The following is a 23,549-nucleotide window of genomic DNA, read 5'->3' as shown; positions in this document are numbered from 1 at the left end:
CTCTATCTTGGTGGGTCCTGCGCTTATAGGCAGATTTTCTTGCCTCAGAGATTCACCATGTGGGTTGGGGAACAGCCCAGAGACCTTCCCCTCTGGACGAACCCACAGCCCAGGTCAATTGGGAGGTTTGGGGGGATCCCAGGCCCACCCTCTACTTCGGGTTCCAGCCCAGGTCCCTGTGGACTGCAGCTGTCTATAGGGCCTCCTGTAACAGCTGCATGACAGCTACAACTCCCTGGGCTACTTCCCCATGGCCTCCTCCAAACACCTTCCTTATTCTCACCACAGGACCTTCCTTCTGGTGTCTGATAACGCTTGTGCTCCTCAGTCCTCCAGCAGCACACCCTCTCCCTCTCAGCTCCTTGCGCCTCTTGCTCCCAGCTCCTCGCCCTCACACCACAAACTGAAGTGAGCACCTTTTAAAACCCAGGTGTCCTAATTAGACTGCCTGCCTTAACTGGTTCTAGCAGGTTCCTGATTACTCTAGTGCAGCCCCTGCTCTGGTCACTCAGGGGAACAGGGGAACAGAAAATTACTCATCCAGTGACCAGTATATTTGCCCTCTACCAGACTCCTGTACCCCACTGGTCTGGGTCTGTCACAATATATATGTATACATATACATAAATAGATAAAATAAATATTTTTATATAGATAAATATATCTATACATAAATAGATAGATAAAATCATAGAATCATAGATTATAGGACTGGAAGGGACCTCGAGAGGTCATCGAGTCCAGTCCCCTGCCCGCATGGCAGGACCAAATAAATAAATATAGATAATATATATATATTATATATTAATAAATATAGATAATATATATATATACACACACACACATATATACATAGTATAAGTTTTAAACAAATAAACTAATATTGTACACAGCAATGATGATTGTGAAGGTTGGTTGAGGTGGTGGAGTCAGAGGGTGGAAGTCTGTGTGTGTGTGTGTGTGTGTGTGTGTGTGTGTGTGTGAGAGAGCAGGGCCAGCTCCAGCGTTTTTTCCACCCCAAGCGGCGGAATAAAAAAAAATGGCGCAATTGGCAGCACTTCGGCGGCAGCTCTACCGCCACCGCTTCATTCTTCGGCGGCAATTCGGCGGCAAGTCCTTCCCTCCGAGAGGGACTGAGGGACCCGCGGTTGAATTGCAGCCGAAGAGCTGGACGTGCTCCCCTTTTCCATTGGCTGCCCCAAGAACTTGCTTGCTGTGCTGGTGCCTGGAGCCAGCCCTGTGTGCGTGTGTGTGTGTGAGAGAGAGAGAGACACACACACATTGGCCCTTTAAGTACACTGACCCCACTCTAAGTACATTGCCTTTTTAAGTAGATCAGCAATTTGAGACAGCAGCTGCTGTTTCATCCTGAGCCCTGTCATGTCTCCGCCCTGCTCTGTGAAGACAGGGTACAGGAGCGGGGGGAGGGGGACACCCTGATATTAGCACCCCTCTTCCCCCCCTGCCTGCACAGCAAGGAGAAGCTCCAAGGCAGACGTACCAGATTAGCTGGGCTGGGGGACAGGGGAGGTGTTGGACAGAGCTGAGGCACCACTCCTGCTAATCCACAAGTGTAGGAGAAGGAGTAGTGCAGGGCCTGGCAGAGGCTGCGCTCCCTAGGAAGTAAGAAGGCTCTTTCTCCCTTCCAGGGCATGCAAAGCAGCTTCCAATTTAGCCTGCAGTATCCTGGTACCTTAGCCTCTTCTAAAGGGTGTTTTCTTTCCCAGTCAGAACACTTCACTATAATTTATACACCAAGATTTCAGCCTGAGTTAATGGGTAAATAGATGGTGTTTAGAACTGAGTTAGCTATTTCAGTTGTACTAGAACGTTGTCTTATGGAAGACCACAGCGGAGTCTCAACAAATCAGATGGAGCATGTAGTGTGAAATCGTGAAAAAGAATTGTGCATAGTTAAAGTCTCAGCTGGCACCTGGAATGCTAACAAATAATAAATATAAACCTCATAATGTTCCCTCAGGCTAATTTCCTAGTTCTCACCACTGAAATAACAACAATCGTTTCTTCATAGTCACTGTAGTGAAATTTGAGTTGATGATACTTGCAGACCTCTAATTTCAGTTGTCAAGTTAAAAGAAATCCACTTGAAAAGCAAGAATTCCCCTAAGTCAGAATTAATTTGAGGGGACAGTCCCCCAGGTGTGAAAAGTTCTTCAGAGGAAATTCTTCAGAAGGCAAACCAAGGACATAAAATAAAATAAAATAAAATAAAATAAAATAAATAAAAAAAGATCAGGCCAGCAACAGTGAGAAAATCTGCAATCCAACAAATGGCATTAAAATCTTTATAAAAGGGATGCAGACAGGCCACCAAAACCAGCAATGGATAATTTTCACTGGACTGAATTCAGTAAAAACTACACAGGGCATGTCTTCAAACGTGGACATCCTGTACCACAGAGAAATTCTTCACTTGAATCCCATAAACAACGTAATTGGGCTTTATGTTGCTGTCTTGTCCGCCCCATAACATGAAGGCAGGCAGCAAACCAGTAATGCAGTCCCTCAGTAATCCTATCTGGTAACTACAGCAGTTTAGGGGCTTGAGTAACTGCCCATCCACCCCTTTGTGTGTTGACTTTGCTGCAGACCCCTGGCCTACCCCATAAGAGAGATTTTTTTAAATGAAAGATTTTAGATGCTTAAATTTTGGCAACCTTCAGAAGAATGTATCCATGCACCGCCATTTGTGAGCCAGCTCAGTTCAACCTCTGTCATCCACAGGGACAGAGGGTTTTGATTCCAATCAACTCTAGTTTTTAGGGAGCCACTACACATTAGTCTAAAAAAAAAAGTTATTTTCAAAGAGAATGTCAAAAATGTATGTGAACATCTAATAGGGTTTTAATATGTCAGAGCTCAACACAAATAGCAAAAACAAAAATATTTTTTTTTCTGAAAACCACTGAAAACCACTTCTCAAGTCTCATGACATTCAAATTTGCCTGGAAAATTACCTTAAATGTTGGAGCAGCAGATTTTCTAAAAAACTGAAATAAACTGTTACTGTCTCCTTAGGCTTGTATGGAATCTAAAAGCCTCCAATTTATTTATTTTATATAATTAGTCTGAGGGGATATGGCCAGGTAGTGTAGGCCTCAAATGTAGCTTTAAAAGAGGGGGAGGGGAGGTTTTACAAAACCGTAACATTAGTAGAAATGTATTCATGTAATTTTTAATCATATATTTCACTGGAAACAGATTTAAATGCTACTCCTGGGGGAATTCTGCACCACTGTGCAATGCAGAATTTGTGCAGAATTAATGTTCTGTGCAGAATTTCCTTTTCTCCCCACAGAACTGGTGCTGCAGAGCTGCTGGCTACCAGTAGGGGGCTGCTGAACCCGACAGAGCCCAGCTCCACAGCTCACAAATAGAAGACACTGCTGGGGAGAGGGGTCAGAGCTGGAGGATTCCCAGCAGCAGCAGTTACCTGCATGCCCTGAAGGAAGAAGGTGGCATGCAGGAAACTCCATACAAGTCTGGGACCCAGCATCAGGCTGTTTCTTCCTCTGGATCCCTGGGCTCTGGGGAGAGGGGTGCAAAGTGTCTGGGCTGGGGGGCCCTGTGGCTGGGCTCTGGGGGGGTTGCAGTGAAGCGGAGTGGTTCCCTGCTGTCCCGGAAAGAGATGAGCGCCTTCGGACACCAGAGTGGGCGGAGCTAGGGAGCTCTGAGCCCAGAGGTTCAGGTGTTGCCCAAGAAGTATAAAGGCCCAACCTCAGGGCTTGCTGGGGAAGCAGCTGCTGGGGACGCCAGATACATCTGGCCTAGCTCGCGATTTGGAAAGCCCAGCAGCCTGTGGAAAACCCAAGGACTGGGCCGACCTGCCCCGTGCCAGCTACCCAGAGGAGTTGCTGAGCCTGCCCTGCGCCAGCTACCAGGAGTTGCTGAGTCTACCCCTGGCCAGCGATCCCGATGAACCCTTAGTGCTGGACCCCCCAGAGGACATCACCCTGACCCAGGTACCTCAAGAGGGGGAGTCTGGAAGTAGCCCGGGGGCAGCCGACCCTAGTCTGGCTGCAGCACTGCCAGAACTGTGTTACAGCCAGGATCCCCGCTGACTCTGCAGCGGGTCTTCTGCCGCTGATAGGCCCCCGGGCCGGAATGCAGTGAAGTGGGAGGGCCTGTCCCCGCCCCCTGCCACCCAACTCATGGGTGGTAGTCTCCCCCTCTCCCAGGCCCTTTGGAACCTAGGGCCTGGGCCTACTGTTTATATACTGTTACTGCTCAGACCCTGCCCGAGGGTCCAAGTGCCTACCTCACCATTGCCCCGCCCTGACTTAGGACCTGGCTTGCCATTATATACTGTTATTGCTCAGCCACCATTGCCTTGCCCTCACCCAGGGCCTGGGCTCACTGTGTTTATTTGTACCTTCACTAAGGCCGTAGACTCCCACGGCCGGACTAATTCCCCACAAGAGCTATTCCCAAAGGTTGTGAGGCGGTGTGGTTCCCTGCCACCCCAGAAAGAGATGAGTCCTGGCTAGCCTCTCTACAGGGGTGTGTGTCTGGGCGTGGGGATGCCCCATGGCTGGGCTCTGGTTGGTAGGGGGTGCGGGTGTCTGGGCTGGGGGGTGTCCTGCAGCTGAACTCTGGGAGGTAGGGGTGTGGGTGTCTGGGTTGTGGGGTCACCCCATGGCTCTGGGGGAGGAGGGGTGAGGGTGTCTGGGATGGGAAGTGCCCCACAGCTGGACTCTGGGGAGGCGGGGGTGCGAGTGTCTGGGCTGGTGGGGCCCCGTATCTGGGCTCTGGGGTGTGTATGCGGGTGCTTGGCCCCCTAGCTGGGCTGGGGAGGGAGGGGGCAGAGAAACAGGAACTGGTTTGTCGTAGCGGTTTCTTTAACTCTCTGTTCCTGGAGAATTTTTGTATGTGTCTGGATTGTTACAGACATAGTTGCAACAGGTATTTTGAAATAAATTACCAAAATAATGTAAACTGGCATGGTTATATAGTGTTATTTTGACAAATAAAATATGCAGAATTTTAAAATATTGTGTGCAGAATTTTTAATTTTTTGGAACAGAAGTCCCCCAGGAGTAAAATGCAAACTTCTTCATGTAAGGCTTCAACTCAAATACAGCATTATTGTGACAATGCAAGAGAATTCAGAAGTGGAAAGTAATTGGAAACTATAAATAAAAATGTAGCTGGACTAGTCTTTTCATTTTCAAAGCTGAATGGACTGCAAAAGTAATTAGCATAAAGGGTGAACAGTATATTAGATTTTAAAAGTTCTTTCATTTTTAATAATCCAAGATGTTGGCAGTAATACAGGGAAGGCAATTTCAAAGTATATGATTTAGATGACACTTTCTCTTTAATTTAAAGCCAATGCTAGCTTGTGTGTGTGTGCATTTTGTATTAAAAATAGGCAGAGGCTGAGCTATGTACCTAAGTTGTTAATATGTTTTATAGACCAATTTGTACCAATCTGGGCCCGTTTCTGCAGCCATTCCATGTTGAAAATCCTATTGTTTCCCATGGGATCCCATCTGCAGAATGTAAGGCCTTCAGTGTGATTAGCCAAATGTGTTCCTACCCACAAGGCTATAATGTGATAATTGCAAGGCTGGGAGCCAATCAGATTGCTCCATTTTATAAATCCGCTTTCAACTTCCAGAGTTCTGACAGGTACCTCGCCAGTAGGGGGTCCATGGAATCTGTTTGCTTTGACCTTAAAAAAAAATTGTAGTAAGATTATTTTCTCACAGTACAGAGTCTGATATTCTTGTTCACTTTGACCTATGATACCAGAAGTCAAAGCTCTGTAGAAGTCTTTTAAAGCAAATGTTAATGTTTTCATTAGTCTCTGCATTGTTGTTTCCACTAGCTGCTTAATATTTCTTCCACTCTAGAAGCCCTTCTGATCAAAGCATGTTTATTTTTCTACTCAGATTAGTTCTTTATACATCTCTGCTTAATCACCATCATAGCAGTTTAAGTGGTCAGTTCTGAGTACAACACTCATGAGAACAATGTTATCTTACTACCACCTACTCTCTGGATGAAAATGTGGATCTGTATACTATATCAACAAGATGGAAAGCAGGCTATTGGCTTATGCTTTGTACGGCAGGCACCCTGCCTCAGCAAGAATGAGACTAATTAAAGGGGGCCCTGAATGGAAGGTGTAAATACTTACTTACACTGAGCCTGATCCATGTGCTAAACGTCTTTAACTCCCACTAATTCCAGGGGGAATTGAGGGTGGTTAGCACCTTGTTGGATCTGGGGCTGAATTAATAACATAAGACCTTCTGGGCCAGTTCTATGCACAAACTTGTGCTGGTTGAACTAAAGGTGTGATGTTGCACTGATGTAGTTAAATTGGTGCAACTTTGTGTCTGGACACTTTTACATCTGTTTAAAATGGGCTTAGAGCAGTTTAGCTTGTCCTTGTTAAATAAAAGGCAAGCTACACTGCCATAAACCAGATTTAAATCGATGGAGAATGTTCACACACAGTTGCATTAGTTTAACTAAATGGGTGCAGCATCACACCTTTAGCTAAAATGGTGCAACCTGTGTGATTAGACAAGCCCTTAAAAAGTCTGTTGTAAGTGCAATGTGAGCTTTGTTGCTCCCCAGTCAATGCAGTCACTCTTATACAACTCTTGTCTAAGGGAGAGAGACGAATGCATTCCATTACTAGTTAACAGGCCAAATGCTGCTCATCCTATGCAGATAGATCCACTGAAATCAGTTTAATGAGACAAGCAGGATTTGGCCAAATGTGCATAAAGCCTTTTGAAGAAGAAAAGATCTATACAAATCATTAGTAGCTTTGTTACTGTTCAGTCTTACTCATATAGGTTTTAAATTATTAAAAAATTAAATATCTTTTTGAACCGTCTCCTTCAAATCCCTCCTCAGAACCACACTGTGATGCCGACAGGAAATTGCCACTGGATAATGGTTAGAGAGAGGGCTAGTGTTAATATTCATTTGTTTAAATGGTTTGGAAACATCAAGGTTATGCACATATGGCCTGTGTTAACATGGGATCATATTACTGTTACCCTTGTACTCCCCTCTTCCTTTTCCTGGGTTGTTTGTTAACTCACGTATTGTCTTGCTTTAAATTAGATTGTAATCTCTGAGGTAGGGTCTGGTCTTATTGTGTGTTTGTACCATGCTTACCATACCAGCGCCCCATCCCAAATGGGACATTTGGGTGTTGCCGTAATAAAAATTGTAATAATAACCTCTTCAGTGCCCTGTTGCTTTACACTATCACATGTATAACATAGCAGCGGATCTATGGTCTTGTGTATGTATGCTGCACACCTTCATTTCCCACTGAAGTGTTTGCACGCATGATGGGTGACATGGGACAATTTGCAGCCTATGAGTGTTCATATTGGATTCTGCTCCGGGGTGAAGCATCTGTAATAACAAATATGTATTTTAATTTTTACCGTAAAACTAAACAAAAACAGTTGGTAAACTGTAGCTGACTAGAGCTTTATTGGTCTATCAGAAGGGCCAATGTCATCATCGCCTTACGGTCTGAAGCCTAGTTACAGTACTAAATAGACACCCCTTTTGGGGAGTATAGTGTACTTCTTTAGGTAGGTCCTGTTTCAGTTCTGATTGTGCTGCTTTGAAATAATGCATGCTTAGATGTCTAATTATTCTAATTGCAAACATAAATAATGGCAGGCATACAAAGCAGAAGCCCAGCTGAGCCTGAAGATTTGTCCCTAAATGACAAGAACTCTGTTCCTAGGCAGCGGGATTAGAAATGAGTATGGCTGGGGCTATCCTCGTCTGAGTCTTTGTTTTGTTTTGTTTGTAAATACATCTGGATCAGTCTGATGTGTCCTAAAAGCAAACATTTTGCACTATAGTATCTTTTTGAGGCTGGGAGATGTTGCAATATCCAGAGACGGGGAGATGAATTACATCGGAGATCTGGTAATTCCTACTCCATCCCTCGGTTCGAACACATCTAGACATTGTTTTATATTCAGTTATAATAAAATGTGTTTTCTAGTCAGAGACTTATCACTGTGCTTATTTGATAATTATGACTAGTGAAGATCACAGTATTAGTTATTAATGCGATAAATCTTTTACTCTAAAACAAAGTATTTCTTAGTACGTTTTTTGTTCTCTGAGTGTGAGTTTGTTTGTTAGTTATATACGTCCCTGGCGTATCTACTTTTTTTTTTTTTTGGTTTCATAAAGGGGCACCTACTCAAGTCTCACACCCAAATTTTACTTACCTCTAATGCATTATTTTTATATAGCATTATTTGTTTTCCTGATGTAGAAATAGAATCATTCTCCAATAATGGATGCAATGTAAATAAAACCGGAGCTCTTAAGCTTTGTAGCCCATTCACTAAAAATAAAAGGGGCTAGTTTGCTTTACAATCATGGATGCACATTCTACACTCTCCTTTGATATTAAATTTGGGCCATCTCGCCAACCCTCTCACAAATCCTTCAACCAGCCTTGTGTTTGGTGGTGGGATCATAGTGGGAAATAATTACATTTTGGGGAGGAAAGGCTGCAAAAAATTGTTATGCAGGATGTCACAGGGGCTAAGCCTTTGGGTTGACTTATACAAGTAAAGGGTCCTACAGACAGCATGAAATAAAATATATGTAATGTTTCCAACTGTGAAGGTAGGAACAAAAACGACCCCGCACCACAATAGTTAACAAGAGTTTAGCACCAAATGGCATTAGATTAAGCCAACTCTGGCTTTAGTTTCCACCTTCCGATTTCCCTTCTGACTGCTCCTTCTGAGATTCTTGTTTCTGTCTGGCTTCCTGTGCCTCAGGTGCTTACCCATTTACTGATTCTCTGCTCCTGTGTATTCAGCAGGGCTTGGCTAATTTGGTTGTTTTAAAGAGACTGGGCCAGTCTAAATTGCTCAGAATATCGGTGAGAGAAAACATGCCAAAATTTGAGTTGCATATCTAACTCAAAGGGCCAGATGCAGAGATGATGCATAAGGTGGTATAAATTAGACAACTTTAGCTTAGGGCAGGTCTACACTAGAAGCGCTACATCAGTGCAGCTCCACCAATGGTTTATGCCAATGGAAGAGCACTCTCCCATCAGCATAATTACTCTACTTCCGTAAGAGGTGGAAACTATGTAGGCAGGAGAGCGTAGTGCCAGTGTGGATAGTGCTTAAGTCGCTGTAACTTGTGTTGCTCAGTGGGTTGTCTTTTTCACACCTCTGAGTGATGTAAGTTAGATCGATTTAAGCGGTAGTGTAGAACTGCCCTTAGACAGCTTTAGACTTACTTGTACCCACTCTTCCATTGTGTAAGGGAGTGTAAATTGGTGTAACTTACTGTTCTATCTTCTTCCAAAATCATGTCCCATCTCTGACACGAGTGTTGCTACCCTGCTGAGTGGTGGCAAAAATCTGGGGTCTTCTGGGTCAGCTTCCCAGTGGGGAAGGAAATCAGTAACTCAGAGCCTAGATATATTCCAAGTATAACTTGCTTGATTTTATGCAGCAGTCCTGAAACAGAGATGGTGACAAATGGTATGCTGGCAATCTAATGCCCAGTTTCCAGGAAGTGTACCAAGAACTGAGTCTAGCAGAGCAAACTGTCTTGCTGCTTCCAGCAGCTTCCTCTGCACAGAACCTTACAGCCAAATCAACAACAAGATAAGCATTATTTGCAACACTTAAAATTAGCTAACGCTCAAAGAAAAAGAACTTGGAAGATTATGTGTAACAATGATATTTGGCATAAAATTATACATGCTGGGAAGCTGGGTGTGGAAAAAGAGCAAATTAAAGCAGGAAGGGAGCTACTCAGCTTTAATTTAACACCTTCCACATCCTTAATGTATAAATTACTCCATCTTAGATCCATGCATCAGGGGAGGGCTGTGAGAAGTTTTACATACACCTCCTAATGCATCAGCTCTGAATTTGTCCCAAATCCTGGAACTAACAAAAAAACCCCCAAAATTGTGGTGCTGGATAGAAAGGCAAAGCACCCCACTCCCGCACTTAATAGTATATTTAATATCTGACAAGTCTACTAGTCCTCGTGATTTGGCTCTGTATATTTTTCTATTGAGGCTGGAATTGCATAATATTTTTTCTCAATATGTTTCTGTTCCTTTTCATAGGCAAATTAAGCTCTTGGGATCTTCTGATTTGCTTATCTTCCAGTAAAACCGATGATACAGACTGCTTTCCAATAGATGACTTCCATCAGTTAGAATTATTCCAGAAGGTAAAGTATTGACATGCCTTCTTTTGTTTGGAATACCCCACATTTTTCAGCACCCACTAACAAAAATAGTGTTCAATTATCTATTTATGGTCTAAAAATGTGGTTCATTAAACTGTAAAGCAGAGCTGTGTTTCCAAGTTCACCGCCCACTCAGGGATGTTTATCGTATATCATATTTGCATTCTTGTAGATATCCTATCCAGAGATCAAGAGCAATGTCTTAATGCTTTCAATTTGTGTGTAGTTTAATACGTTGATGTTCATAGACATTGAAAATTGTTACAGCTGGATGTCATGGTTTGCTCTTTCCAATCTGAGCTTCTGGACTCTATGTCATACTCAAAATTCAATTGTCATGCATCACAAGAAATATAGAAGTAAAAGAAAATTGTAACAAATGTCTCTTTGAGAGAAGAAACTTTAGGAATGCGGATAAACAGCTAGAAAATACATTCAGAGTGTCAGAATGACTGGGGACCAGTTCAGCCAAATGTAAGCAGGGGTTGTGCCACTTATGCAAGGGCTGGATTGGCTCTAGGAATTAAAAAAAAAAATATATATATATATATATATACGGTGTTTATATATAATTGTCATTTTACAAACATAATTCAAGCATCTCTCCAAACAATGACCCTGGTCCTGCAACTCGCAGCGTGCGGATGGACTGCTGCGCCCATGTGGAGTCTGAACTGAAGTCCTTTTGGACCTGCATGGGCACAGCAGTCTTGCACACATACAGTCAATTGCAGAATCAGTGCCAGTATGAGCTAGTCTTCTAAGCATGTCTATAATTGGCCCTCACTTTTTCCACCTGAATTTTGAATATTTTAAGCACAAGTTAGGTTACTTAGTTATTGAGGTACCTGATTAAATATCTGACTTGCAGGTGCAAACATCTAAGTGACTTAAATTGCGCAGTTATTTGCACCTGCAAAATTGTGGGAACAAAAATGCATGCCTAATTTGACTCATAATTTCAAAAATTTTGCACAAACCATAATTGCAGGCACAAAATTGCATTCTGAAAAATAAGGGTGTACAAGAATGAAAGGGTCTTCTGGAGGGGTGGATTTCTTCCACAAAGCTTATTAGTGATGACAATATCAAAACTGGATGTTTTTCTAAAATGTGTGCTTTATGAATTATTTTGGGATGCTTCTAGGGCCTGTGTTATACTGGAGGACTGACTAGATGATCACATTGGTCCCTTCTGGACTTGGAATCTATAAATACCCTCACTGATTCAAGAATAGTTCTTCATCTGGCATGTTATACCAGTACATATGTACTGGTAATTTGTATTTACTATCTGATTGGGATCTTGATCCTGCAAAGGCTTATGCACATATGTAACTTTACATCTAGGAGTGGGGCGACTCTTAGGACCAAGGGCAAATTTTTAAAAGTATTTATATGCCTAGAGATCCGGATAAGTGCCTAATGCAATTTTCAAAAACACCGAGGTGCCTAACTCCCAGCAACTTTTGCTTTGTAGGGTTTTGCCATGAGAGTTAAGCACCTAGGTGCTTTTAAAAATCCCCTAGGTGCCCATCTGCTTCCTTAGGTGCCTAAATACCTTTAAAAATCTGGGCTGAAGCCCTTTGATTGCAAATTCCTTTAAGTGGGGACAGTATCTTCCTTTACATCTATGCAGCACAGAGAACCAGTTTGACACTCAATGTTTGTTTATTTAGATTTACAATAAATATGTACAGAAAGCACCTAAATTTGCCAAATGTTAACAATATGATCAAATCAAAAGTAAAGGGGAAAAAAATAATGACCGTGGGAGGCCTATTGTTCACGCCGCCCCATCCTACAACAGTGGGGCAGGAAAAGGTGCTCAGAATGAACCTCATGTGGAGGTTGAGAGATGTACCAGCCACCTCTGCATGGTAGGTTTTGCCTGCTCTTGCCTAATGGGGTTTCAGCAAGTCTACCAGGTGACTCCTGGCAGTTGAAGATGAGGGAAACAGCCACCTGATTTATTCTGAAGATCTTGTGGGAAAAGAGCCTCCTCCCATGGCCCAGGACAACAGAGCTAACTCAGAAGTGGCTTGTATACATACATTCCTATTAATGGGAATTATGCACATGGTTATATAAACTGTTTGGCCAAGATTTTCAAAACTGAGTGCCAGAGTTAGGTTGCTAAATTGATATTTAGGGAATTAATGTACTGGCCTGGTTTTCAAAAGCCCTGAGCTTCTATTCTGCTGCTAGCACATGCTCTTGGAGTATAGTGATTTCCAGCACACCTAGAGAAGAAGCCAAGTGCCAGCAACAGTCAGCTGCCTTTAGCCCAGGGCAGCATTTCTCTATCAAAATTGTATTGCCACTTAATTGAACCGGAGTGGTACCCACTATCATTCATTTGAGCTATAATTGGCTTTATTGAAAGCCAATAGCTTGCTAGTAGTAGCAATACTGAATATTAGATATGTCACGGCACATTATGGGCCATCCTGCAACAAGGTAATTTAGGATGGGGAAAAAAATGAGCAGTGTTACTGATAAATCATTATCCATATAAAATCACACTGGAATCCAGTACCATGAATATGGTTATGTTCCTCTGCGAGCCGGGCTTAGCAGAAGGATGCCATCTGCCAACTGTTGTTTAGAGATGGAATGATTACCCCACGGAGTATGCTTTTGTATGATATTTTACTACTAATTCGTAGGGCCATAAGCCTACATAACAGAACAATTAGCAATCAGAGCATTGGAAATATCTCTTGGGTATCAGGTCACTGAAGACAAACCAACCTAATGCCTTTGAAATTGTGATACATTTGCTTTCAAAGATATTTAGGGACATAGGAGTGATATCTCAGGCAACCTCATTGTATAATCCTGTTCATAAATTCACCAAGCTCCATCTTAAAACTAGCTAGGTTGCTTGTTCCCACTACTCCTGTTGGAAGAATCTCACTCCTCTGGATGGTTAGAAACCTTCTAATTTCCAGCCTTATTTCTCCATTAGGTGCCTTAGTAAATACATGACTGCTGACACAGCCTATGAATCCATCTGACCATTGTAGTATTTATAAGTATCCCATTACCTTAGTATCGGAGTACCTCAATATCTTTACTGTATTCATCCTCACTACATGCCTGTGAGCTAGGGAGGTGCGATCATCCCTAATTCCCAGATGGGAAACTGAGGCATGGAGAAACTAAGTGATTGCCCGGGGTCACAAGGGAAGTCTGTGGCAGAGCAGGAACTTAGCATAGGTCTTCCACATCCCAGGCTAACACCCTAAACATTGGATCATCATTCCTCTCTATGTGCTCTTTCTGTGCTATGAATGAGGGTGATTGATAGACATGTAGAGGAGCAAGAAGCTTTGGAGGCAGAAACTGCGGGGGTGACAGAATCACAGCGTTCAGGAGGAGGAAAAACAGTCTGAAACTGCCTTGTGGTGATTGTGGAGAAGGAACTCCCACCTCAGAGTTCTATTTTCCAGGTCACAGGGAGTCATAAATCAATGTTGACATCAATAGGAGTTTCACACATGAGGTGTCCCTGATAAATTATACGAGAAAACATGCAGGGCTTGTGCAGGGCTCATCTACTGGTGAACTCACTAGAACATCTCTGTATTATTTTCAGGTAAATACTCTCCCAGAGATTCAGCACTTGCTTTGCAGAAAAGAAGGATTATGCCAGATAATTAGAGCGTTCCCAGGTAATCCTCTATTTTGTTTCAGTTTGCATAAATGTAGAAGATCCATTGACCTGCTTAGTAGTGAGGCTGATACTGTGTGTGTGTTGGAGGTTTCATACTTGTATATTCTTTTTTCATCAACTTTTAAAAACAAGACAGAATATGAGTGATAATCCATTTCAGACATCTCTTGAAAGTAAATTGTAGTAATAAAGGATCCTTTTAACTAAAGTTACTGTATCATTTAGCAGACTGGAAAAGTCATGTTTTTTTAGAATACAAATGTCCTATTTGTCAGGCTATATTGTGTTATTCCATATATTGGTGTTTACCCTTCACAGTTCTTGGTTCAATGAGATATGTTTATCCAGTTTTATAAAACTGTTGTGGCATGAAGAAGGAGTAGGAGTTGTAGCTTGGTTTCCAGCCCAACAGAGTTTACTGATAAAAAAAAAAAAGTCTTTGTACATTAAGTTCATCAACCAGAAAAATTCAAAGGTTACAGGCCAGCTGCCAGAGAATCCTAATTTACTATGGGTGAAATTCAGCCCAGAGCAGGGGCCCTGCACAAAGCCGTATGCTCTATGTTAATCCCTAGTTAAACCCTATGAGGCAAATTCTGATCTCGTTTACACCAGTGAATATCTAGAGTCTCTGGCACTATTCTGGATTTACACCATATAACTGAGATCACACTGGCCCCATGCTGAGTGCATAACTATGTCTTAAGTGACGCACTGTCCCTAGTGTGAGCCCTTTGCTCTGGGATGTGCATTAAAGGGTAGTCTGATGCAATACAGATTTTAGACAAATCAGAGTAGATTTGTCAAAGTTCCAAGGATTTCAGAAATTGAATTCATTTTGTAACAGTCTGGCTTTGAAACATTTTGGTCAGCTCTGTTATGCTGTTTGGGCAATGGCCAATTAAAACAGTTTTATTATTTTGCTGCCACAAAACCACGAACATAAGAGGCACTCACCACACAGAGAGATTTCTCCTCCAAGTCATACTCTTTAATTGGTGTCCATAAATTGTTGTAATAGTCATCTCATCGCACACACATGGTGTATGAGACTGACTAGTGCTCTGCTTCTCTTGTAGATAAGGGCTATTTTAAAACATCTGATTGATTCCTTTCCATCTTTATATCATCATTACTTCACTAGATAAAGGGCCTGGTCTTGAGAGATGCTGAAGTCCCACTGAAGACACTGGGAGGTGTGGTTGCTCAGAATTTCTCAGGACTCTGGCCCTTACTCACATAGACTGTGTCCACAATGCAGGTGTGACTGCAGCTCAGGTAGGCATACCCACACTAGTTTTAGCCTCACCTAAAATGGCAGTGAAGACACGGTGGCATGAGCATCACCGTGGGGTGGCAATGTGAGTACATACCCAGGGTCCCAGGAGAGCTTGTACAGCCTGTGCTGAAGCTTGTGCCCCCATGTCTTGCCTGCTATTTTTGACCAGACTAGCTACATTCAAGCTAATGCAGCTATGCTTATCCAAGCTGCAGTCACACTCGCAGTTGCATTATAGACAGTCTCAGTGTCTGATGATGATTTTGGCAGCTTATAAAGATACGGTCAAGTAGTGTAGGCCTCTAATTTCAGTTTTGTAAACAGATTTTTATCAAAACAAATACAAAAATACATGTCTTTAAGATTTTTTTTAAATGTCTGACTGTTTTTAATCTAAATGTTCCCCTGAGGATTGAGAAACCAAACAGAATAGCATTGTCCTGCTGCATGAGAACCAGAAAGTGAGACCAACCAGTGTGGATTCACTGTCCAAGAGGAGCGACAGGCACAAAATAAACCAGCACCATAAATAGTGAAAAGAGAGGGGGTTGATCCACCAAGTTTTCAGATCCCTCCCTGCTATCCCAGACAGCTAGCTCTTTCCTGCTTCCTTTCCTTGTCACCATTTCCTGACAGACTTTTCCTCCCAGCCCAGACAGCAGAATTGCCAATAGTCTGGATTTGGCTGAGTTGGCGCCTGGATTTTGAAATTATCACAGGGAGGGACAGTTTTGGTCAATAGCCAGGCTGTCCCTATGCAGTAGCACATGGGACTTTGTTTTTTTTTAAATCAGAGTTGGCCTGCTGCTTCTGTCATCTCTGCCTGTGGGGGAAGTCACCTGTTCCTGTTGGAGATGGCCAGTCAGCTTGTATTTTTCATGTATTCAGCATTTAAAGGGTGTTAGCTATGTAAGAGAACAAGTAAAATGCATGGTTGCTACCCAGAAGAGCTTACAGTCTACTAAAAGACAAGATGAGACAGGGCAAGGGGTGACAGTCAATGAGGCGCATGGGTTCACAACTGTAAGATTGTGTTTCCATTGGGAGGTTATGCCAAATAATGCTTATTTCCTTTTTTAAATGATGTATTTTAGTTATAGCTGTTACTAGACCAGAGGTTTAGCTATGTAAAAGGAGGGTTGTCTGCTGTTGCTTTAAGAGTGCCTGTAAGGACACAGTCTCTGTGAGTTAGTTCAAATGTCTTGTTAACAGGACAAGACTCTGTAGTTCTTGTTTCTTTGTTTTCCCCCTTCACTGTAAAATAGTGTAATCAAACTGCAAACACATTTGTTCTTTGTGTATGGAAGATCATCAGGGGAGGGCTACTGGGGAGTTCTGTATGGGGTGGGAGAAGGGAGGCTGTGGAGGGAGAGACAGGGGTGACAGGGAAGAGGTAGGGTGAGGAGGAGGAGGAGGTCACAGGAGTGTAGGAGGATGTGATCATAGAGAGTGAGTAGGATACAGCTAGAATGAGAGGGAAGGGTTGGGATGGAGCAAGGTGAGAGAGGAGGAGAGTTGCTGGATGCTGGGCAGGTAGGGCAGTGGGGGAGGGGATTATGCATAATATTGGCAGTGGATTTTAAAGTCCAGTGTGGAAGACATTGGTTAATATCAGGAGGCTTGGGCTGGGAAGGCTGGATCCTTCTGCTCGTTTAGATGGTGGCGGCTGGTTGTAGGAGTCTCTGGGGAGGGAGCTTTTCAACCTGCTGCTCCTGCCTGCCTCCTGCTCCATGTGGATGTGATGGGCTGGAGCCACACAGTTGTCCGGACACAGCTGCTGCATGGTCTGGTGGAGGTTCAGGAGGAGGCCCTAACACTCACCCCTCAGCTCCATGGTTCTGCTGTTGCTGGATCTGGTAGGCAGCCACAGGGCTCTCTGAGATAGGTGTCTTTAAGGGCCACCTAAGAAGCTACTCCTGACTGCTTCTGGCTTCAAATTTGAGGATGGCTGGGGAGGGTATTTAGGATTCTTGGGCCCAGTGCCCCATAGAAGCTGCTGTATGGTCAGAACTGGATTGGGTGCCATGGAACTCCCTCTCCCTACAAAAAGCTAGACAGATAGAGAAGGAGAAGACTCAGAGAAATGGAGAGAAACCCCATGCCCCACCCTGACAGTGGAGCCTGGGGAGACCCATAATGCACACACAACCTTCTGTCTTAGAGAATTTTCCCTGGAAAAATATTGGGATTGTTGGCAGCAATGAGATGGACTCCCTGACATTCCTCTTGCCTAAGCAGTCCAGCCCAGCCCTCTGCAAACACACTTTACATTCTTTCCCCAGGGTCCAGCCTGGGCTGTTCCCATCTCTTTTTTCAGCCAAGCCAGCAATTGTGTTTAAGCAGTATCTTTGCCGCATGCAGGCTTGCTTACCTCCCTGATTATGGTGCTGTGTGCTGGGCCCCTGTTGGAGTGGCTGCAAGATACTGTACACTTGCTTCCCCTCCCTCGGGACTGCTGGCAGCATGCTCAGGGTATTCATTCACTCATGTGGCATGTTCTCTAAACACCAGCTAGCTGCCACAGCCTGTTGGCCTTCCCTGGGCCCTTTGGTGACTCAGTGGCCAAAATGTTACATAGTGACATGACCAAGGGGTGGAGTGGGGCACACTGAAATCATGAAGCCCTCCACTATCCTCTAATGCTAGCTTCTCCTCCAATCCCATTGCTGTAGCAAGCAGGTGGCTAGTAAAAATTAATTGTGGAGTGCTAGTTGTTGCTTTTCCCTCCTTTCCCTTTGACTTGAGGCATTTTGCCACCTGACGTGAGTGGCTGAGGTTGGGGGGCAAGGTGGCATTCCTCACCTTCTTCTGTTATCCCTTGGGCCACAGTTGTGGTTTTGTAGCAGCAGGTGGTTGGCTAGCAGCAATTGTCTGAGAGGCATGCTGCTTATTGCTGTTCTGCTCTGACTCACTACCAGCTGCTCTGACTGTATGTGTGTTAGGTCCCCTCTAATTACTGGGCTTGGATCCAAAGTTCTGCCACAAATCCACCCTTGGGAGCTTTAAATTATAGATTAAACATTCTTTCCATTTTAATAATCTAAAATGTTAGTGACGGGAGTGTACATTTTCAAAAATAGATTTGCTTTTGTTTGCCAATGTGCCTTTAAAAATGTCTCCATACAAGTAGGCATCACCATGTTGTGGCTGTGGGCTGTGTGCTATGATGCTCTTTTGAAACTCAGGAATGCTAAACCTGATCTATTTATGTATCTATTTTTATCTTATTTAGATTATAAACTCTCTGGGGAGGGAATTATCTCTTACTATGTATCTGTACAGTGCCTAGCACTGATCTCAGTTGGGGCATTGAGGCAAAACTGTAGTAATAATAAATAAATGTGATGTGTTTTGAAAGAAAAAAAAGTTTAAAAGAGAAATGAGTTTAACTACTTGGTCTTTGCTCATGTACCATACAGTCATCTACTGGGTTATTAGGATATCATTATGCACGTGGCTTTTAACGTTGTGCCAACTTTTTCATTATAAGTCATTTTTTCCAGAGTTTAATAACTGGTCTGTAAACATTGGTTTTGGTATGCAGCATGGCTCACATAATCCTAACCTAAGAGGAAGTTGTTTTGGAAAATATCAAGCCAGTCAATCTCTCTTTTTTATTGTAGTTATAAGTGTGTTACAGGAAAAAGGAGAAGTTTGAATGTAAAGACTAATTTTTCCGCATGGGTCACTCAAAACAGAATTTAAAAACAACAAATGTGGCAGGTTATTAGTCCCTAAGGTGAAATAATTTGCTGATGATTTTTAGTAGTAGTTTTGAAATAATGAGGTAGTAGATAGTCATGGCTGTCTTTCTCACTCTGAAAGTTCACAGATATTATTTAGAATGCGGTTCAGTAGGTTTTAGCCCATGAGTTAAATTCTTTTCTGTCTAGATCTAATTGGCTGCAAACTGGGTTTTTCTTCAGTCACATTTTAGATAATGATTACCTACAAAAGTCATTTGAAGTGGCTCAGTTTTTTGGGAGCTCGACTTGAGATACCTTAAGGGGGGCAGATTTTCAGAGGGCGGGAGCTCTGCACTTTCTGAAGATCACATTGGAGTCCAAATCACTAGTCAGTTTTGAAAATTTAGGCTGAAGTATTTAAAATAAGCATCTTTTTTCTCTTGGCCTAAGCTACAGAAATGTGCACAGCACAAAAAAGCTAAAAGCATGTTAAAGTAGTGACAAAAATGGTAAACATCAGGGGTTAAATACTGACCCCACTGAAGTCAACTGGAGTTTTTCCATTGACTTCACTGGGGCCAAGATTTACCACATGATTTTTTACATTGTTTTGCATACTCAGTGTCTCCTTAGTTTTCAGAGGCACCCATTCTTGTCGGATGTTTCAAGACATATGATATATTTCATCCTTAATGGTAGATTTTCTTTCACCACCTTAGGGTGCACTGTTGGATCATATAAAATCATGGATCTTTGTTTCAGAACAGTTGACCTCTTCATTGAACTGCATTGCAGAAGCCATTTGAGTGGAATGGGCCTTTTTAGCTTGATGAGCACAACCTACCCTCAATCCATTTTTATTCCTAGTAATTCAGTGCCTCATGGTCTCTGTAATCACCACTACTTTTTAATTTTTTGCACCTGAATATAGCTGTGCTGCCCTAGTAGCAAAACAGGGAATAAACTGCTAATCTAGGTTGCTTTCCCGCACCCACCACATCATCATTTTAGTGTTCCCCAGAGTAAATTTCAGATAATTTGCACTCATCCATGCCCTAATCTCACTAAAATGCTGGCTAAAGCAGTTAACTGCACTCTCTAGTAGGGTAAGCAGGTGTCCGGTTTTGTACCGGAACATCTGGTCGAAAAGGAATCCTGATGGCTCCAGTCAGCACTGATGACCAGGCTGGCAGGCTCCCTGCTAGAACTGCACCGTGGCCCACACAGCTCCTGGGTCTGGAAGCAGCCAGCATGTCCAGCTCCTGGCCTTAGGGGCTGCCAGCGGGTTCTGCTTGGTGCCCCGCCTCCTGCCCGTAGGCACAGCTCCCATTGGCTGGGTCAGGGTAGGGGAGGAACTAGCACCACTCACGAGCGCTCAGCAGGCGGCTGTTGAGGGGTCGCATGGCGCACACCTCTCCCACTGCTGTCCAGCCCTCTTCTCTTCGTGCTCCTTGTATGGCTGGGCTGGAGCTGCAGCACGTGCCTTGCTATGAACCGTGGTCTGTTGCCCCATCGCCGGCACCCAGGAGTTGGAGGTATGTGTATCCCCGTCTCTGAGTACTCAGAATGGGGCTGCACCCCATCCCCCTCAATGCATCCCTCCCCGTCCCAACCCAGCCACACCCCATCCCCCTCACTGCATCCCTCCCATTCCCAACCCCCCACATTCCTATCCCCCTCACTGCATCCCTCCCTGTCCCACCCCCACACGCCCATCCCCCTCAATGCATCCCTCCCCGTCCCAACCCAGCCACATCCCTATCCCCCTCACTGCATCCCTCCCTGTCCCACCCCCACCACCCATCCCCCTCAATGCATCCCTCCCCGTCCCAACCCAGCCACACCCCCATCCCCCTCACTGCATCCCTCCCATTCCCAACCCCCCACATTCCTATCCCCCTCACTGCATCCCTCCCTGTCCCACCCCCCACCACCCATCCCCCTCAATGCATCCCTCCCCGTCCCAACCCAGCCACACCCCCATCCCCCTCACTGCATCCCTCCCATTCCCAACCCCCCACATTCCTATCCCCCTCACTGCATCCCTCCCTGTCCCACCCCCACACGCCCATCCCCCTCAATGCATCCTTCCCCATCCCAACCCAGCCACACCCTCATCCCCCTCACTGCATTCCTCCCCATCCCAACCCCCTACATCCCTATCCCCCTCACTGCATCCCTCCCTGTCCCACCCCCCGCAGTCCCACCCTCGTCACTGCATCCCTCCCCATCCCAACCCCCCCCGCACCTACCTCCTCACTGCATCCCTCTCTGTTCACCCCCTGCACTCCCATCCCCCGTCATTGCATCCCTCTCCCATCCCATCCCTGTTCCCCTTACAGCACTCTCCCACCCATCTTCTCCACCTCCCAGAGCCACCCCCCCAGGTACCTCACCCCCCACACCTCTGCACTCCATTCGCCTCATACACTGCTGCACTCCCATTATGTCCCTATACATCTCTGTGCATCCCACATCCTCATGCACCTGTAGCCTTCTGCCTCCCCCTGCATCCCCATCCACCCCACATACCCCCCCACAGCCCCTCTCACCCCCACCCTGCTCTCGTCCTTGGCCTCTTTCCCTCCCCAACCTCTCTCCTCCACCCCCACGTCTCCATCTTTTCCCCTCCAGCTCACCCTCCTCCTTTCCTGGCTGGGTGATTTAGGCAACCCCTGGAAAAGTGTATGAAAAAGTGTCTCTGTGTAGGCAAGTCTGTGCATGCATGCATTGTATGTTTGTAAGAGACTGTGTGTCTTGGTGTAGGAAGGTGCGTGTATTGCTGCTTGTGTATATACCTGTGTGAATAAAATTTGCAGCCTAACTCTGACTTTTATTCCTTTTGCTGGCTTGCGAACAAAAGAATTGATGACATAAAATGTTATGACTTTCATAACAAGTCTTCGAAAGAGAAAGGAACTCTAAAAGAAATGTATTATTTCTTAAAGTGAATGTTGTTGACTAGTAATTGCAGAAGAGCCAATGGATCATACATGTCTCCCTACCTTTGTCTAGCTACATTATAAACTCTTTGTTGCAGACTGTCTCTTTTTATGTGGGTGTCCAGCACTTACCAACCTGGAGCCCTGATCTTAGTTAGGGTCTCTACGCACTAAACAACAATTGTAATAATAAATAATGTGGAAGTATATGTGTTAGTGCATGTTAGGTATGTACACATGAATACACATGTGTATCTGCAGGTAGGTGTGGGAGTCAGTTTCTACAGATTTATTTGTGTAGTTATCTGGACAGGTGTGCATTTTTGTGGTTGTGCTCTATGGATTCATATTTGGGCTTCAGGAGTGGGCCTTTAATGGACCCATTGCAGCTGTGATAATGTGTGGTCCTAATTTCACACATAAAATTACAGTAACTTTAATGAACAAAAAACATGGAGCTGGTTATGAAAAATGGGAAGGGGAGGGAAAGAATCATGAAGACTTTTGTGAAATTTCATTTTTTTAAAAATTGACTATTTTGACTATTTTGCTGCCAGCTCTAGCGTCCTGGAACAAATAAAACCTGAACTTAGCCTAATACATCCATCAAAACAATAAATATGCCTGTTTGGGCCTTGGGTGGAGGTGAGCAAGTGACGGAGGGAGGGGGATGGAGTGAGCCAGGGGCGGGGCCTCAGGCAGGGATGGGGCCTTGGGGAAGGGGCGGGGCAGCGGGCAGGGCAAGGGTGTTCAGTTTTCTGGAATTAGAAAGTTGGCAACCCTACTCTCCAGGCTGAATGGAATACAGGTATAAAGCTGAGTATCCTCATACTGAAAGCATTCCAGTCCCTGTATCCTCACCTGCTGTCCTAACAACCTCACATACTCCCGGAATAAGAGGGATGACAGCAGAGAATCTTGTAATATCCCACATTTCCTTCAGGCAGGAAAGCAATTGTCTGACACTAACCTCTGCGAACTCTGCGTGACAGGAATGAAACCATGGAACAGAAGTCACATCCACTTCTGATGGGCACTGTAGTTGCATCAACACCTCATAATCCATGGTATCAGAGATAGCTGAAGGATCTAATAATTATGGGTGCCTGATCTTTATCCATCAGCAGGAGATCTGCTACTTATGGTTGGAACCTGGATTGACAGGGTCAGGGAAGTTGGTGGCATAAACATACCCTGAGAGTCGTCTCACACAATTTTTTCCATAGGCTTAACCAGAACTAGAAGCTTAGGTACTGCTTGGTAGTGTCAAGAGATGGCTGTTTGAATAAAGGTCAAACGTGCTTCCTTTAAAGCTGTTGGCTCCCTGCCCTCCTTAAAGGAGGCACTGGCAGTCTCCAACAGCCAGTTAGTCCCCTCCAGATATCACTGTATAGATGCAGATAGCTCATTCAGGATTATTAGCTTGTTCTCCCTCTCTGTGCTCTGCATATAGATCCTGCTAGACTCAGGCTGCCATGAAGGCTGGTGAAGAGACGCCAGGAAGCAATGCACAAGGTCTCTATGCAGATGGCCTTGGTCTCCAATGAATCTCCCAACAACCAGAAGCTTCTGGGGCTGAAGCCCCTTCTTGTTCTATAGGGGCCTCCCTCCTGCCCCAAGAAAACAATCAGACAGAAGCTGTGCCAGGTTCGATGTGCTGAGTTTACAGTCTCCTCTGTGGAAAAAAACAATTTACAAGACGTTGT

General features: G+C 44.4%; 1 protein-coding gene across 5 annotated transcripts in view; it reads left to right on the top strand.

Annotated features, from left to right (window-relative positions):
* The window catches only part of CPED1 (cadherin like and PC-esterase domain containing 1), a 204,872-nt gene that overhangs the window by 26,697 nt on the left and 154,626 nt on the right, over positions 1-23,549 (top strand). For all 5 annotated transcript variants that reach the window (XR_010590127.1, XR_010590128.1, XM_065556067.1 and 2 more), the window contains exons 4-5: positions 10,133-10,239; positions 13,859-13,934. Coding sequence is in view for 3 of the 5 variants with exons in the window: in XM_065556067.1 (XP_065412139.1) it covers positions 10,133-10,239; positions 13,859-13,934 (183 nt within the window). In the remaining 2 variants the exon portion in view is untranslated. The remainder of the gene's footprint in view (positions 1-10,132; positions 10,240-13,858; positions 13,935-23,549) is intronic.

Source organism: Chrysemys picta, chromosome 1 (genome assembly GCF_011386835.1).
Source record: "Chrysemys picta bellii isolate R12L10 chromosome 1, ASM1138683v2, whole genome shotgun sequence".
NCBI classification, from domain to species: domain Eukaryota; kingdom Metazoa; phylum Chordata; order Testudines; family Emydidae; genus Chrysemys; species Chrysemys picta.
The sequence above is the reverse complement of the archived record's forward strand: the minus strand, read 5'-3'. Positions and strand labels throughout refer to the sequence as shown.